Source organism: Juglans regia, chromosome 2 (assembly GCF_001411555.2).
Source record: "Juglans regia cultivar Chandler chromosome 2, Walnut 2.0, whole genome shotgun sequence".
NCBI lineage: Eukaryota > Viridiplantae > Streptophyta > Magnoliopsida > Fagales > Juglandaceae > Juglans > Juglans regia.
This window is the reverse complement of record NC_049902.1, coordinates 7,037,054-7,053,467: the sequence shown is the minus strand read 5'-3', so window position 1 is coordinate 7,053,467 and position 16,414 is coordinate 7,037,054. Positions and strand designations below refer to the sequence as shown.

General features: G+C 38.3%; 4 protein-coding genes across 4 annotated transcripts; 1 reads left to right on the top strand and 3 right to left on the bottom strand.

Annotated features, from left to right (window-relative positions):
- Positions 1–990: 990 nt before the first annotated feature.
- On the bottom strand, positions 991–2,201 carry LOC109013312 (uncharacterized mitochondrial protein AtMg00860-like). The gene is made up of 2 exons (XM_018995350.1): positions 2,116–2,201; positions 991–1,321 (listed from the first exon to the last, which is right to left on the bottom strand). Exons 1-2 carry the CDS (start codon positions 2,199–2,201, stop codon positions 991–993), a joined length of 417 nt encoding a protein of 138 aa, XP_018850895.1.
- A 1,489-nt stretch (positions 2,202–3,690) lies between these two features.
- Positions 3,691–6,032, top strand: LOC109013306 (galactoside 2-alpha-L-fucosyltransferase-like). The gene is made up of 2 exons (XM_018995343.2): positions 3,691–4,197; positions 4,499–6,032. The coding sequence occupies exons 1-2, from the start codon at positions 3,939–3,941 to the stop codon at positions 5,941–5,943; spliced, it is 1,704 nt and encodes a 567-aa protein (XP_018850888.1). The 5' UTR covers positions 3,691–3,938; the 3' UTR covers positions 5,944–6,032.
- A 461-nt stretch (positions 6,033–6,493) lies between these two features.
- Positions 6,494–10,347, bottom strand: LOC109013307 (peptidyl-prolyl cis-trans isomerase NIMA-interacting 4). Its single transcript, XM_018995344.2, has 5 exons — positions 10,228–10,347; positions 8,956–9,103; positions 8,718–8,827; positions 6,904–7,046; positions 6,494–6,814 (listed from the first exon to the last, which is right to left on the bottom strand). The coding sequence occupies exons 2-5, from the start codon at positions 9,098–9,100 to the stop codon at positions 6,772–6,774; spliced, it is 441 nt and encodes a 146-aa protein (XP_018850889.1). The 5' UTR covers positions 9,101–9,103; positions 10,228–10,347; the 3' UTR covers positions 6,494–6,771.
- A 2,520-nt stretch (positions 10,348–12,867) lies between these two features.
- On the bottom strand, positions 12,868–15,495 carry LOC108980921 (protein FAR1-RELATED SEQUENCE 9-like). The gene is made up of 6 exons (XM_035687651.1): positions 13,624–15,495; positions 13,485–13,550; positions 13,308–13,409; positions 13,171–13,236; positions 13,035–13,100; positions 12,868–12,921 (listed from the first exon to the last, which is right to left on the bottom strand). Exons 1-6 carry the CDS (start codon positions 15,493–15,495, stop codon positions 12,868–12,870), a joined length of 2,226 nt encoding a protein of 741 aa, XP_035543544.1.
- Between the last annotated feature and the right edge of the window lie 919 nt (positions 15,496–16,414).

Below are 16,414 nucleotides of genomic sequence, written 5' to 3'. Positions count from 1 at the left end.
AAGCTGAAGCTATCAGCCCACAAGCCGACCCATCACTACTGAGAAACGGTGTGCCGAGCCAAAGATAGATCCGCTCATCAAGCTATTGACCGAGCCATTAGCGACTAGTTTTCTTCTCCTAGACCCGGTGGACTTGGTTTTCTGGACCAGTTCGGGCCAGATTTGGTATTTTGGGCCATTCTAGGTCATTTCAAGCTCGATTTGGTCCATTCAAAAGCTGTCGTGCTCAAAATTTTGTGTCAAATCATTATAGAGCATCTGTTGGTTGAGATTATCGTCAGAAATCCTTTTAAAAAGGGTGAAACATCAAGGAAAGTTCGTGGGAATACTCGATCAAGGCGTCACTTCCATTATTCTCCTTATTTAAGATATAATAGGAGAATTTCAAAATTGCCACCTTGGATTAAATCCAAGGATTATTTTTACTATTGAGTTTGTAATAATTTTAATTTTTCACAGTTGAACTACTGTATTTAATTTATTGACAATAGAACACATTTATTATTTCTACATTTTTTTGTTATTAATTTTTAAGATTTAATATTCATGGCATCGAAGAAAAGTATTGATATATCAGGGATAGAAAAACTTAAAAGAAGATACTTTCGAGCCTGGAAAAGGCATATAACTTTTGTTTCATGACTGTTTAGAAACCTATTTTGTTGCATGACTATTTCCACCCTTTGCTCTAGTAAAAACCTCAAGCTTTTGTGGTCTGTTTTGACCACAAAGGGCTGGGCCCAATAAGTAATGGCGCCATTTCTGCATTGCAGAAACTAGTGTAAGGAGTTCCTTCTCATAAGTTGATAGCCTTAAAGCCCTTCCTTTGAGTGACTGGCTGAAGAATGCGAGAGGTCTCCCTTGTTGCATCAGAACTGCCACAATTGCTTCTTTAGAGGCATCATACTCAACTACAAAGGGTAAATGAAAGTTGGATAAGGCCAAAATTGGAGGTTGTGTCATGGTTGTTTTCAGTCTTTCGAAGGCAGCTTATGTTTCCTCATCCCAACTAAAGTTGTCCTTCTTCAGTAAAGAAGTTAACTTAGCTGCTATAGCCCCATATCCACAAACAAATCTCTTATAATAGCTAGTTAAACCCAGAAAGCCTCTTAAAGCCTTGAGGGACTTGGGGATTGGCCATTGCATCATAGCCTTCAGCTTTTCTATGTCTGCCCAAACCTCTTGGCCTGAGATTAGATGGCCTAGGTAGGAAATTCTTGTACACCCAAATGTGCACTTGCTCAACTTAGCAAATAGCTGGTTCTCCCTTAGAATGTCAAGAGTCACCTTGAGGTGGGCCAAATGTGTTTCTGCATCCCCGCTGTAAATCAGAATATCATAAAAAAAGACTTCTACATCCCTATTGTAAATCAGAATATCATAAAAAAAAACGCTTAGTGCCCCTCATGGGTGTTGAAGGTAGTCTTAGGGATATCTTCGAGTTTTACTCTGATTTGATGGTAACCCGATCTGAGATCGAGTTTAGAGAAAACTTTGGCGCCATGAAGATCATCCATCAACTCCTCTACAATTGGAATATGCTACTTATCCTTAACAGTTACACTGTTGAGGGCCCTGTAATCTACACATAATCGCCACGTGCCATCTACCTTCCTCACCAAAAGGACAGGTGAGGAGTAAGGACTTTGGCTTGGTCTAACCACCCCTGACTCCAGCAACTCCTTCGTAATTCGTTCAATTTCATCTTTTTGAAAATATGGGTAACGATAGGGTCTGACAGAAGTTGGTTTTGTCCTAGGTATAAGTGGAATGCCATGGTCATAGGAACGGGTAAGGGGTAGGCTAGTAGGATGGGTAAAGATATCAGGATATAGGTTTAGGAGGTTCTGAAATGGTTATGGAACATGTGGTTGTTTGTTGGTGGAAGTGTCTTCTATCAATTGTAGGAGTACTCATTTTTTCTCCATTTTGTTAGATCTGTTTATGGTTCTTTCTTTAATCTAGGTACTGCTATTAAAGCCATTCAATTTTACCACAGTGTTTTTGTATGTAAACTGCATTGTGAGCTCCATAAAATTCTATAAAATAGAGCCTAACCCTTAGAGCCAGTGTACCCCAAGAACAATATCACACACAGCCAACACAAGTGCATACATATCCACATTGAAAAGTTGACCTTGGACAACGAGATTGACCCCAAGGACTTTCCCTTCATTGTTGAGTTGGTCACCATTTGCCATTTTGACTTCCTGTTCATCAGTGTGTACCGTGAGAGGGACTCTAGGGAGTAATGCTAGGTCAAGGAAGTTGTAAGTACTTCTAGAGTCGATTAGAATGATAACTCCCTAACAACCAATTTTACCCTTAACCCTCATGGTCCTCGAGTTCAAGGCCCCTATGATAGCATGTAAAGATATTTCTGGGCATGGCCCAAGTTTTGACAATGCCAAACAACATTTTGTGTCACTGACTTGGCCTGTGTCAACCCCCACCACTTCCTACTCATCCTCCACTTCTTCAATCAAATACAATTTAGGACTCTAACATCTATGGGTTGGATTCCATTTGAAATCACAATAGTAGCATAAGCCATTTTCTTTTCTATCTCTCATTTGGTTTTAACTGATTTTTTGGACTGGAACAATAGCTTTTCCTTGGATTTTGGTATTGTTTGGTTGGTGGTTTAGGGTAAGTTTTAATGAAGCTGGTTCAGAGAAATGTTGGGTTGGTTGGGTTAAACATTTTGATAGGGAGTCTGAACTCATCTCATAGGCCACTATGAAAGCAATATAGCTTGTAGGTTTTATATAAGCCTCTCAATTTGTTGGATAATGCTTCAAAATGGGTTTTGTACTCCTCTACTGTGCCCACTTACCTTAGTTTGGTCAGCTGTTCCATAGGGTCGTCATAACTGCTAGGGCCAAATCTGGTTAATAAGGCTTGAGCAAATTCATCCCAACTAGTCAAAACACCAAATTCATCCAGATGTTGAAACCATACAAGGGCCTTGCCCTCCATATGAAAGGACACCAATCTTAAACGATGTTGAGGTAGTGTTGTGAAATTTAAAAAATTGGTTGACCTTATAAAACCAACTATGTGGGTCATTGCCATTAAAGACAAGGAAATCCAATCTTAGAGTTATGGTTTGTATATCACCTGAATGGGGCGTTAATTTCTGTTGTCTTTCCTTATCCTCAGTATTACCAGACCCACCTAGTGTTGTGTTGTTGACTTTGTGCAGATCTAACACCATGGAGGAGAACTATTGTATCATCGACTCCATTTGTCTCCTCATTGCTTGCATTTAAACCCCAAAAGTAGTAAAATGTGACTCAGTGTTTTTGATACGGGCTTATATCGTCTTTGAAAAAGCTAAACCCTTCCTGTAAATCTTTGAGACGGGTGCTTTCAGCCATGATAATTTTTTTATTTTTATTTTTTGTTTTTATTGTTTGAGCATAATTGGGAGGCTCTGGTACCACTTTGTTACAAGCACATATAATGAAAGTAGGAAATGATATGGATATGTAATAGAAGGATATATTGATTCAAGTAAGAACAGCTCTCTTAGAGGGAGCACCTCCAAATTGTAATAGAACAGTAACAATCAAAAGGTTCCATATACTTCCCTAATTCTATGAGGCAACTATTTGTACTATAAGAAGGAAACTACGAAATTACCCCTTAAGCCCACGGGCTCTTACAGATAAACTAGTGTTGCTTACAAATACTACTACTAATAATAGAAATGGCCCAACAGGCCAACAAAAGGAACTTCTGCCTTGAACTCGAACCAGGCCTCGAACCAACCCTCGTCACGGCCCACCATTGGTGCGGCCCACTCATGCACATTAGACTTCAGTTAGTCCTGGTTAGACTTGAGTTGCCGACATCCAAAGTCTTCCCGAGTTCCTCTTCCTCCTGTCGGCGTGTCACACGGATCTTGGCAATCCCCAGATGGGAGTTTTACCAGTATGAAAAGGTTTAAGAAAAACCTGGATGATGATAACGGTAATCATTCAGAAAAGCGTCCAGATTCGGACATTCACAGTTTTCTGGTAGATCCTGATAGGAAATCCGGTTACAACCCAATGAGGCTGATGGGGATCACTGTGGTCTGTCTGATGGTTATTTCGGTTCTGTTTTCAGCGTCCGTGATTCTCAAAGACCCACCTTCCGATGGTATCAGGGAAGCTTCCCAAACAAGGGTTCTTCAAGTGGGATCCGAAAAAGGTACTTGGTTTTGTGCTTTTGAAGGTTTTAAGTGTTGGGTTCGGTTTGAGTTTGTGTAGAGTACTTGGTTTTCAAACACAGAGAGATTGTGTAAAATGGGAGACATTTTTTCCCTACTCGTTGGTAATTTATTTTACCTATTTTCTTTGTTTACACTACTGCCAATTGAATTGACCTGCCAGATAATTATCTTGTTGCCCAATATTTGTTTTGTATACATGTCAATCATGGTCCGTTGTCTATTTTACTTGCCTTTCTGAGTGACTAGATTCATAGATGATGGGACTCTTCTAATTCATAGGTTCAGAAGACGATGCCTCTCAGTCCTTTGGGCTGCCAAAGGATAAACTGCTTGGTGGCTTGCTTTCTGCTGGATTCAATAAAGGATCTTGTCTCAGCAGGTATCAGTCAGTTGAATATCACAAGGAACTATTGCACAAGCCTTCCTCTTACCTCATTTCCAGGTTGCGAAGATATGAAGCTCTCCATAAACAATGTGGTCCGTATACCGAATCATATAACAAAACCTTGGAGCAACTGAAATCTGGTCATAACACGGGACCCTCTGAATGTAATTATGTAGTTTGGATTTCCTTTAGTGGATTAGGGAATAGGATATTAACCCTGGTTTCATCATTTCTATATGCTCTCCTCACAAACCGAGTTCTACTTGTTGACCCCGGAGTTGACGTGGCTGATCTCTTATGTGAACCATTTCCAGATGTTTCCTGGTTTCTTCCCACAGATTTTCCCCTTAAAAATCAGTTCAACAACTTCAATCAGGAATCTCCCCAATGTTATGGAAAAATGCTGAAAAATACCACCATTTCAAATTTAAATAGGTTGATGCCACCTTCTGTCTACCTCCATCTAGTCCATGATTATGATGACCATGATAAGCTTTTCTTCTGTGATGAAGATCAACATTTTCTGCAGAAAGTTCCTTGGTTGATCATGAAAACAGATAACTACTTCATCCCCTCTCTTTTCTTAATCCCTTCTTTAGAGCAAGAATTGATGAATCTCTTCCCAAAGAAGGAAACCGTTTTCCACTTCTTGGGCCGATATCTCTTCCACCCCACAAATCAGGTGTGGGGACTCATTACCAGATACTATGAAGCATATTTATCTAAAGCAGATGAAAGAATAGGCATCCAGATCAGGGTCTTCGATATCGGGACTGGTCCTTTTCAACATGTGTTGGATCAGATCCTAGCTTGTGCGATGAAAGAGAATCTGTTGCCAGAAATCAACAGACAACAACACATTATCAGTCCGTCTGGAACTAATAAATCCAAAGCTGTGCTGATGACATCTTTAAGTTCTGGGTACTTTGAGAAGATTAGGGACATGTACTGGGAACATCCAACTGTAACAGGCGAGGTTGTTGGCATATACCAGCCGAGCCATGAAGAGTATCAACAAACAGAGAAGCTGTTTCACAACCGGAAGGCATGGGCAGAGATGTATTTACTGAGCCTCTCAGATGTGTTGGTCACAAGCTCATGGTCAACTTTTGGGTATGTGGCTCAGGGTCTTGGAGGGTTAAGGCCATGGATACTCTACAAGCCTGAGAATCGGACAGCACCGAACCCACCTTGTCAACGAGCCATGTCAATGGAACCTTGCTTCCATGCACCTCCCTTTTATGATTGCAAAACAAAAGTAGGGGTTGACACGGGTGAGATTGTTCCTCATGTGAGGCATTGCGAGGACATGAGTTGGGGCCTTAAGCTTGTTGATTAATGCTGGATTAAAATCATGAACGTTTGTTGTTGTAACTGTCAGTGACGTTGCATTTGGTGCATGAGAAATAGTGGCTGGTTTGGGGTACACGTAATGATGCCATGTATGTGTTATATGGGCTATTATAGGGGAAGCTCAAACTTCTCTTCCCTTGTTCAACGTTCGGATAACTTGACATCAAACAAAAAAGGGATCTGGTAGGTAAGGATTAGGATTTCCTAGAATTCACTGTCGAAGTCTAACATGAAATGCAAAATCAAATGAACCATGCTGTAAAAGAGATTCAAATGTTGTAGGAACATCTACGCTCTCCAATATTCTAAAACTTGGATAGGAAAATCTTGGTATTGGTAATCCTAGTTGAGTGAAGGTGGAAAAATAAAGGTACAATCGAAAGAACAAAATGGGTAGCCATTATCTCGATTCTTAATCTATAAATTCTATATACGAGTATTCAACAAATTGGATGGTTGTCTTTGTAATTTGGCCGCCATCGTTTTTTCCACTATTACTAATCCTTCATTTATTTCCTAACTATGAACTGCATGTATTCATGCCCCATCCACACCTTGATTCTTAAAACAAATTTCCACATAGAAGTAGGATCTAGGATCATTACTCAATATAAACACAGAATCACGGTAAAATACAGACCTTCAAATATATGCTCGAGTCTGGGTTCACTCAACATGGCTTAGAACAGTAGATCCAACAACATTTTACTTTAAACGGAAAGTGACATGCAGTCACTACGCAAAGTGCCAGCAAATGTGATCTCCATCGCCAAGCCTGACCTCAAGGCTCTGGCTTTGATTCTATTGCAGAGAATCAGTTCTTTCTCCCTTCAGATAAGATAATGTGGTATCCATGTCTGCATCAACAAAGTGGAAAAAAAAATCATAAGTTAGTTTGATGAAATTCTGATGTAAAGAACAGAAACCAGGAATAGCCAAACTGTACGTTGATTTGAATGGTGCACTGGTAGCTCCAACAGGTGTGCTAAAGGCAACCTCCTGAAATGGCCCAGCCATCTTACCACGTGGAAACCATCCAAGATCTCCACCTTTCTTCCCTGATGGGCATTCTGAGTATTCTTGAGCTACCTGCAACAAGAACGCAAGACAACATATAAAGAAGATATAAAGCCCCTCAACAATTTTATTTTCCTTTGTTTTATGAGTTGGGACAGAAGATGGAAGCAGGGGGATCCAGCAGGGGGTGGCTGAGTCAATTACTGTTATTATTATCTGATTAGTAAGAAGCTGGGTCTATTATTAGGAAGCTCATAGACTGAATTAAAACTCACATCAGAAGGCTTATACAAAATTCACATCAAAAGGCTATGTTGGTAACCTAGACAATAATTTTACCAGCATTATGTGTCCTATTTTGAAACAATTTAGAACAATAATACCATACATATCCTTTTATATACGCAAAAACAAAAATGTTTCAGACATTTTTCTAACTAAAGTGAAGCACACTGTGGAATCGGCAACATTAATCTACTATTGTGTCCCCCATCCTCGTGTCCTAAGGAAATCTCCCATGGACATTTTCCCATGAAAGAAAATGCCAAACTTCCTTTTCTTCCTTTTTAATGTAGCTTGCACATTTAACAACCATTCCTTTTTAAGAAAGTACCTTTAACAACCATTGAAAAATATTGACTATTGATAAGGTTATTGTCCATTGTTTTCCCATGGAAAAGCATTTGGAGGAGTAATGTTCCTCTCAAGATTGATTTCTTTGGCTGGCTGGCCTCCCATGGAAAAATATTGACTATTGATAAGCTGAGAAAGAGTGGTCTTTTTATAATCAATTGGTGTTTCATGTGTAAAAGAGACGGAAAATTGGTGGATCATCTTCTTCTTCACTGTGATGTGGTTAAAGCTTTATGGGATGAAATCTTTACTAGGCTTGGTATCACATGGGTAATGCCTAGGAGAGTAGTAGATTTATTGTCATGTTGGTAAGGTCTTCGGGGCAATTGTCAAATCGTGGTTGTCTCGAAGATGGTGCCTCTATGTTTAATGTGGTGCACTTGGAACGAGAGGAATGGTCACTGTTTTGATAATAGGGAACATTCAATGGGAGGGTTCACGGACGTTTTCTTTCATACATTGTTACTTTGGGCTTCGGCTATTGTATTGAATGGGACTAGTTTTAATGACTTTTTTTTAGGCAATCATTGAAATATTATTAATAAAAATAGGCCAAGCCTAGGTACAGAGGAAGTATTCATGAAAAACACCTAATTAGGGTTTACAAACGAAAAGAGAGAGAGTTTTAATGACTTTTATGCTGTTTTTCACAGCACTTAGCTTGTAATTAGGCTCATTTCTTGTATACTTCCTGTGTGCTTGGGCCTCGCCTAATTATGTGAATTAATAAAATTCTTCTTACTTATTAAAAAAAAAAAAAAAACCCATTCTTGTGCATGCCTAAAACATCAACTACTCAATTTTGATTTTAAAATTTTGTTTATTTCTCCAGAAGCATCATGGTTTCACTAGACGGGGAGCTTATATTATAAGTACCTCAAAACAAAGCATTATTGAAGATAATTCTTGAGATGCAGTACACTAGAATGTCCTGACTTGAAAGAGAAAGAATTGACCATGGGACAGAAAGTCTAGGTCAAAGAATATAAGAAGTTTTGAAAACAGTTGCAGCATCGAACTTAAAAAGCTCGGAATATAAGTAGGTAGCAAACAAATAGAGAAAAAGATTTACAAAACAATTCCTGAAATGATGATTCTTAGATGATTCACCTTTGCAAACTCAGCTGGAGGAACCTTATCTCCATTGCTGAGCCAACCATCATCCAGCTTCTTGTAAGCTTCATTAATTTTTCCTTGCTTCTCACATAAGATGTGCCTTGCTAAACAAGTTTATGACATGTATGAATAGCATGACAGTAAGGATTTGGAAACAAAAAATATTAAGACAGACACAAATTGAAATTAGAATGAAGTAAAATATAGCAAAGGGGAAAATTAATAAGAAAACCTTTGACATATGTGCAGGTGCCAAGCCCATCTGCTGCCTTCCCACCTTTCCCTTTACCCTTAGATGAATTCTCATCAGCTCCACCTGCAGCCTGTTTTCCCTTTCCCTTTGATCCGGAGTCCTTTGACTTCGAGTCCTTTCCCATTTCCTAGCAAACCCAAACTAGTTTAGTACAAAATGCAGATAAATTTACTTTATCAGGAATAACCACAAGTTCAGAATAAAATCAGACACTCCACATGATCACAATCATGACGGAAGTAACTAAGACATAATACATTGATTCTCCTGTACACATCCATATCCAAAATTTTACAATGCATGCAATGATATTAAACACACAAAGATAAAAATGCAACATAAAAAGAGAAAAAGAAAAACAACAAAAAAAGCTAAACATGGAAAATGGATCACAAAAATGCAGGCTCCACAATTCAAAGCAAATTAAACTGAAATAACACCTTTATCAGGCGCAAGGCTCCAACCCTTTTTGTATATAAACTTACTAGGTTTATCTTATAAGGTTCAAGAGAAGTATTTTTCCAAAAGTCCATTTATAATTCCCAATCAATACGCTTTTGCCATGAGGGATAACCCATCAGAAAAGAGAGAGAAGAAAAAAAAGAGAAGCTGTTGACTAATAGTCTTATACCCAAAAATCCATGCTTTCAATTCAACCACGGCCAATATTAAATTAATTTTCCACATGACAAGAAATCAATTCCCAAAATATTCATAACGATGCCAACTTGAGAACATGAGCTTCTTTTTCATCAACATGCTTTTCCTTTCTTAGTACTTATCGACCAAACCACCAAAGACTGGAAAAAAAAAAAAAAAAAACAGAGAAAGAAAAATAATAGCATATTCAAAGATAAACTGTGCGGAAAATGGAGGCCCAGCAAGAGTGGTACGAATACAATCATGCCCAGATGGGAAAACTGCAGTTACATAAACCAAAGTTAATTTTCTTCTTCTTTTTTTTTTTAAAAAATAAAAAATAAAAAAGAAAAAAAGATGAAAAAGATGAAAAGACAAACCGTTTTAGATTCTCATCAGTGTTCAGAGTTAAAACTACATCAAACATATATTTTAGCACAGATAAAGACGTTTCGAACAACACCCACGAGCAGAAAATTAGGAGTAGAATGAAATATGGCAAAATTAATTTAACTAAATTAAATTTGGGGGGAAGGGGAGGGGGATTTCTGGCAGAACCATGAAAAGGAACAGAGGATCGACCTAAAATTTAGATCTTTTTTTACCCGTTACCTTTAGATTGGATGATAAGCAGCAAGAAAAGACTTTCGAGTTTGAGAAATTGGCAGCCGAAGGAGTACAGAGACCTTGAAGGAGGAACGAAGGGTGCTTATGTTCTTCAGTTGAGGATCCTTTTTAACTTAAATCACTCTTTTTTTTTTTTCTTTTTTTTTTTTTTTTTGCCCAGTCAGATTTAATGCGAAATCACGAAAATGCCATTATAGGGAGTTTTATTGGAAAATGCTATGGAACCCGCTCCCTCTTCCCGTTCCCTCTTCCCGCTTGACGTGGAATGCCACGTTGTAGGTGTTTTAAAATTAAAAACTCAAGAAACTAAACACAGCTGGCTAGCCGTTCCCTCTGAGAAACCCAACTCCATCTTCTTCGCATCTCCTTCCTTCACGTTCCCACAAAGACCCATCCCGCATTTCATCTTCAGAACGCGAACCCATCCCAATATTCTGTCTGCCGTTCCCTCTGAGACCCATCGAGATGGAACCCATCCCAATATTTTGTCTTCTTCGCACCTACGCAGCATTGAGATTGCAGGCACTCATCTTGAACCTGGCTAGCCGTTCCCTCTGAGACCCATCCCTCATCTCATCTTCAGTCTTCGTTCTGAGAGATCGACGGCAGCCCGCACCCACCATCTAATCTTCATCTTCAACCTGCTGAGAGCTCTAGGTATTTTCACAGATTTCCCATTTCGAGATCGAACCCATCCCGTGTCGACTCAGCTCGTCAACCTGCCTTCTTCGAGATCGAACGCATCCCGCACCCACCATTTCATCTTCAACCTTCCGAGAAACCCATCCCCCTTAAAGAGACCCATTTCGAAAAATTTCTGTCTTCCCGTCGCCTCTCCTTCAAGCCTATATCACAGTTCGAGAAACCCACCCTTCCGGAAAGGGCAATTCAGTCTCCTCCGCTTCAAGCTTCCGTCGACTCACCATTTTCACGTCTGGTTTCGGGTAAGGACATTACCCATTCTATTTCTGCTAACAATAAATTTGGTTAATTATTTGTTGTAAATATTGGTTTGAAATATTGGTTGTGAATTTATTGATTGTAAATTTAGTTGGTTGAAATATTGGTTGTAAATATTGGTTTGAAATATTGGTTGTGAGTTGTGTTAAGACTCTGGATAGTTGTGGATATTAGGCTTGTTTGTGTGCTGAATAGTGGTGGATATTAGGCTTGTTGCGTGCTGTTGTGCATTGGTTAGATAGTGGAAAATGGAATGTGGTTTCTGGAAGGATAAAGCATATTGGTTGTGAGTTATGTTAAGACTCTGGATAGTTGTGGATATTAGGCTTGTTTGTATGCTGAATAGTGGTGGATATTAGGCTTGTTGCGTGCTGTTGTGCATTGGTTAGATAGTGGAAAATGGAATGTGGTTTCTGGAAGGATAAAACAGAGTAATTCTGGATGCGGCTAGGATGTGGCCTTAACCACTCATGATATCTTTATTTTTAAGACTTTGAAAAAGTGTCAGATGGTAAGAGTAATTCTGGATCGAGCAAATGGTTGGTTCCTGTATATGTTCTGGTCCCTATTTACTTCCACTGTTAAATCAATACCCATATGTTTAATACTTTGTTGGTTCTTAAATTTATATGAGGCGACTAATCAATCATTTGGTAGTTTAGAAATAGAGACTGTTAATATTGACACAATGTCTGAAGCACGTAGTAGCACTAGCAATATGTTACGCTCAAGAAACTCTTGTCAAAGTGAATACCCAATATGCTTTTGTGGTATTAAAGCATGTCGGCGAACCGCGCATACAGAGGATAATGAGGGTCGCCGATTTTTCAGTTGTCAAAATTTTGAGGTATCTATTTTACTTGCATTTTTATCTATTTTTGAAAAATCAATTGGGTAATTTTTGTAAGGTAATATATGTTGGTTGATTTTGCAGGTTGGTCATTCTTGCGGATTTTTTTGTTGGTATGACCCGGAAATACCACCATATGGCGAGAAGAGAATCAATCGTTTAAAAACCGAAATTCAAAAGATGAAACTTGCAATGGATATCCAAACAAGTCGACATCGATTAGAAATAGAGACTGAAAGGCGCAATCGAAAGTTTGAGAGGTTTAGTGTAGTTGTAGCAATTTTAATGTCGTGGGTACTTTGTTTAGGCATGTTTTTTGGAAAATTCTGAAAAAGAATTTGTTAGTTGGTACGTTGATGTAATATATGATTCTATTTGGTTGGTTGGTTACTTTTTGTAATTGGACAAAGTGAAGGATGTATAAATTTGTGTGTATAAATGGTTACTCCGCTTGGTTGGTTACTTATTGCACAATATTTTGCACTTCCAAATTTTCTTCCTGAAAATCATTTCAAAATTAATAAGAAGACACTGATCATTAATCAACCAAAATTAGACCATATTGCCTCTATCTTCATTAATCAACCATAAAACTGTGCCTTCATTACAAAATATACAACTGCTCCCTCCCAAAATATACAAAATATATCATTGATTCATCCCAAAATATACAAAATATACCATTGGTCCCTTCGAAAATATACAAAATATAAAGGAACCAAAAATGAAGTAGCACATTGCAAAATATACAAAAGCTGTATGGTATCTTCCAGAAGCGTATCGTCTTCCAATCACCACATCTGCATTATGTACGATTAATTTCTCGCATCATTATCCTCTTCCGAAATATGCAATCCTCTCAATTGCGCCTAAAGTCACAAAAAGTCACAAGTGTATACTTGACCAGTTCTTGCAAAAAATGTTGAGATACACTTTTAAAAAAATAATACCAAAATAATATAATTAGTAGTGTGTGAATTACCTGTGAAGGAGGAGCAGTCTGTCCCATACCAACAAAATCCATAGTGTATATTTGATGAGGCATATACTGGCATAGCATAAAATTGTTAAATGAACAGTGTTAAAAAATGTGTTCATCATAATGTAGTTTTAATTACCTGTGAGGGAGGAGCAGTCTGTCCAATACCAAATAAATTCGGCGCATATACTTGATGAGGCGTGTACTGTTAGTGGAAGAAGAGTTATTAAATGAACCGTGCTAACAATTTCTACATTATAATGTTCTTTGAATTACCTGTGAGGGGGGAGCAGTCCATCCAATGCCAGAATAATTCGTAGCAGTCGAAGGTGTAGCAAAAAAATCCGGTGCATGTGTCCAAACTTGACTTTGTTGATCCTACATCAAAAGTAGTGTGTGAATGAGTTATTTATATGCATCACAAATCTAGGAACTGTGAAAGATAAAAAGTACTTGGGTTTGAGGAGCCTCATGATGTGTGTCGCTGACAGTGCATTCATCTGGAGCGTGACTACCCCGCTGTTCATTGGAATCAAATTAGTATCATAAAAAAATATAATGTTTTATTTACACCATGAAAAAAAAAATGAACCTCAACTTCGTCGTGGTGTAATCGTCTCCTCGTACTAGATTTTTTAAGACTCTTCTCAGCAGGATGCACTTTTCTCTTAGACGGTGGTCTTCCCTTACTCCGAACTACCAACGGACTAAGAACTCTACCTGTCGTGCCTCCCATAGACGTAACTGGATCAACTGTCGTGCCCCTTATGCAAGTATCTCGATCAACTGTCATGTCCCCCGTGGAAGTAACTGGATCAGCAATACCTGGGAACTGTACCTTCAACTGTTCTATCTGATTAATCAATTTCACACAACTGCTCTCGGACTTTGAAGCATTGGAACACAGCTCATAGAAGCAATTCTGGATCCTATCGTACCTTCGGGCATCATCGCTGCTACTAGCGTCATAACTAGTTTTCACGAAGTTGTATTTACGCTTTACATCCTTCCTCCACCGATCTAAGATGTATTTCGAAGGTACTATATGCTTACCCAGCTGAGTCAAGATACGTAGAGTGTGCCTGCATAATATGCCCCTAAACTCAAACAATTTACAGCTGCATTTAACATCAAGGGGATCTTCATCAATTTTGACAGTGAAGGTTGCATGCTTTAACAAGTCATCACCAACTTGAATCTCATCGGCAACTTCGAATGTACTTCTACCACCCTCACATCGCAATAATGAAGTAGTTAAATAAAGAAATCCTCGCAATTCCTCTTGTACTTTTTTAAATTTAGCAATTGTATATGCCTTTTGAAATTGCTTCTCAAGAGGATAGCGAGTGATGTACGGAATCTCCGTGTTAAATGAATTAAAATCCGCAATTGTTTCATTCTCCACCTTCCTCTTAAGGGCTAAATCATACTGCTCAACAAATTGTTTCAATGTTGTTTTAGAGTTAACGTAATCATCAAAAAATGCATTCATGCCTTCACTCCACTGTGTAGTTGACATACCTGCCCAAAATGTGTCTCTAACATACGTCGGCACCCAGAAACGGCGATCAGTATATAATGATACCAACCATGCATTCTCATGCAGATCATAGGTATCGAGCATATCAAGCCACTGTGATTCAAATTCAAGCACACTCAAAGAGTCATAAATGCACCTATGCAAAGTACTCTTGATTTCCTCATATCGAGAATGTGATCCAAACTTTTCAGGAAGCTTTTTCATTATATGCCACAAGCAGAAACGATGTCTAGACGTTGGAAACACCCTCGATATTGCAATTTTCATGGCCTTATCTTGGTCTGTGATGATTGCATTAGGTGGTTGGTCATTCATACACTTCAACCATGACTCAAACAACCACTCGAATGTATTAGCGTCCTCATTGGATATCAATCCGCACCCCAATAAAATTGATTGACCATGATGGTTCACACCCACAAACGGTGCAAAAGGCATTTTATACACATTAGTCAAATATGTTGTGTCGAAGACAATGACATCCCCGAATGATTCATACGCCGCTCTACTGCGGGCATCTGCCCAAAACACATTTATTAACCGCATGTCATTGTCAACATCTATTTTATAAAAAAAATCCGGATTTCTTTTTTGCATATCTTGGAAATAGTTACATAGAGCTGTAGAACCTCCAACCCCGAGGCGAAGTTGTCTAGCTTTCTCAATGTAGTTTCGACACTCCTTATCCCCGAATGGCACATTCTCGTACCCCCCCGCCTCAACAACCACAGCCTTGAAATTTTTTGACAATCTTATTCCCGCCTCATCATTTATTTCAAGTCTCTTCGCCACACGAGCATCAACCTTCTTAAAGCATCTAAAATGCCTTGCCTTTTTCGGACTGCAAACATGTGTATGATCCAAGATCACTTTAGATAGGGTATATCCACCTTCATCATTCAGTACCGCGTTAATCCTCGCCATACATCCTATCTTCTCTGTTTGTCTTGGTTTCAAAATGTTGGCAGCTTTACTCTTTGACGTGCCTCCACGCACACATGCCAAGCAAATCTATCTGACATTCCCATCATCATCTTGTCTAGAATTCCTTTTACACACTCCAAAACCCGTATGCTTACCAACCTTCTTATAGTAAGACCAAACTTCTTCTATAGACGAAAAGTTCATTCCAACCATAGGTTGTTCAATAGTTTCATCACATTCAATGTTTGTATCCTCAACAACCTCATCACACTCATTAGCTGAAGTACAATCTGTGTTGGCATCCATTGTACATCCGTTTGAATTGCCTACAATGATACAAAAAGATATAGGGTCAGAAATCAACTTCTTATATAAACCATAAAAGAAAACAAGTACTGGTCTTCTAGGAGTTAGTGAGCTGCATATATATTTCTATATATTAGTACTGGTTCCATAATATATATATATATATATATATATATACACATGTGCGTGTGTGTGTGGAAGAGCAGTTTAGTGAGCTGCATATATATTTCTATATATGTATACTGGTTCTATAATATATATATATATATATATATACATGTGCGTGTGTGTGTGGAAGAGCAGTTTAGTGAGCTGCATATATATTTCTATATATGTATACTGGTTCTATAAAATATATATATATATATATATACATGTGCGTGCGTGTGTGTGTGGAAGAGCAGTTTAGTGAGCTGCATATATATTTCTATATATGTATACTGGTTCCATAATATATATATATATATATATACATGTATATATATATATATACAAGTCACAAGTGTGTGTGTGGAAAAGCAGTTTAGTGAGCTGCATATATATTTCTATATATGTATACTGGTTCCATAATATATATATATATATATACATACATATACATGTATATATATAT

What these genes read in the sequence shown, in the direction of transcription:
- LOC109013307 (XM_018995344.2), bottom strand. Translation starts at nt 9,100, where the DNA reads ATGGGAAAGGACTCGAAGTCAAAGGACTCCGGATCAAAGGGAAAGGGA. An exon ending in CACCTGCACATATGTCAAAG is followed by an intron (nt 8,828 to 8,955) that starts GTTTTCTTATTA and finishes AAACTTGTTTAG; the next exon opens with CAAGGCACATCTTATGTGAG. An exon ending in CTCCAGCTGAGTTTGCAAAG is followed by an intron (nt 7,047 to 8,717) that starts GTGAATCATCTA and finishes TTCTTGTTGCAG; the next exon opens with GTAGCTCAAGAATACTCAGA.
- LOC109013312 (XM_018995350.1), bottom strand. Translation starts at nt 2,201, where the DNA reads ATGGCAAATGGTGACCAACTCAACAATGAAGGGAAAGTCCTTGGGGTC. An exon ending in CAACTTTTCAATGTGGATAT is followed by an intron (nt 1,322 to 2,115) that starts GTATGCACTTGT and finishes TCTGATTTACAG; the next exon opens with CGGGGATGCAGAAACACATT.
- LOC108980921 (XM_035687651.1), bottom strand. Translation starts at nt 15,495, where the DNA reads ATGGCGAGGATTAACGCGGTACTGAATGATGAAGGTGGATATACCCTA. An exon ending in ATGAGGCTCCTCAAACCCAA is followed by an intron (nt 13,410 to 13,484) that starts GTACTTTTTATC and finishes CTTTTGATGTAG; the next exon opens with GATCAACAAAGTCAAGTTTG. An exon ending in AGACTGCTCCTCCCTCACAG is followed by an intron (nt 13,101 to 13,170) that starts GTAATTAAAACT and finishes ATGCTATGCCAG; the next exon opens with TATATGCCTCATCAAATATA.
- LOC109013306 (XM_018995343.2), top strand. Translation starts at nt 3,939, where the DNA reads ATGAAAAGGTTTAAGAAAAACCTGGATGATGATAACGGTAATCATTCA. An exon ending in TCAAGTGGGATCCGAAAAAG is followed by an intron (nt 4,198 to 4,498) that starts GTACTTGGTTTT and finishes TCTAATTCATAG; the next exon opens with GTTCAGAAGACGATGCCTCT.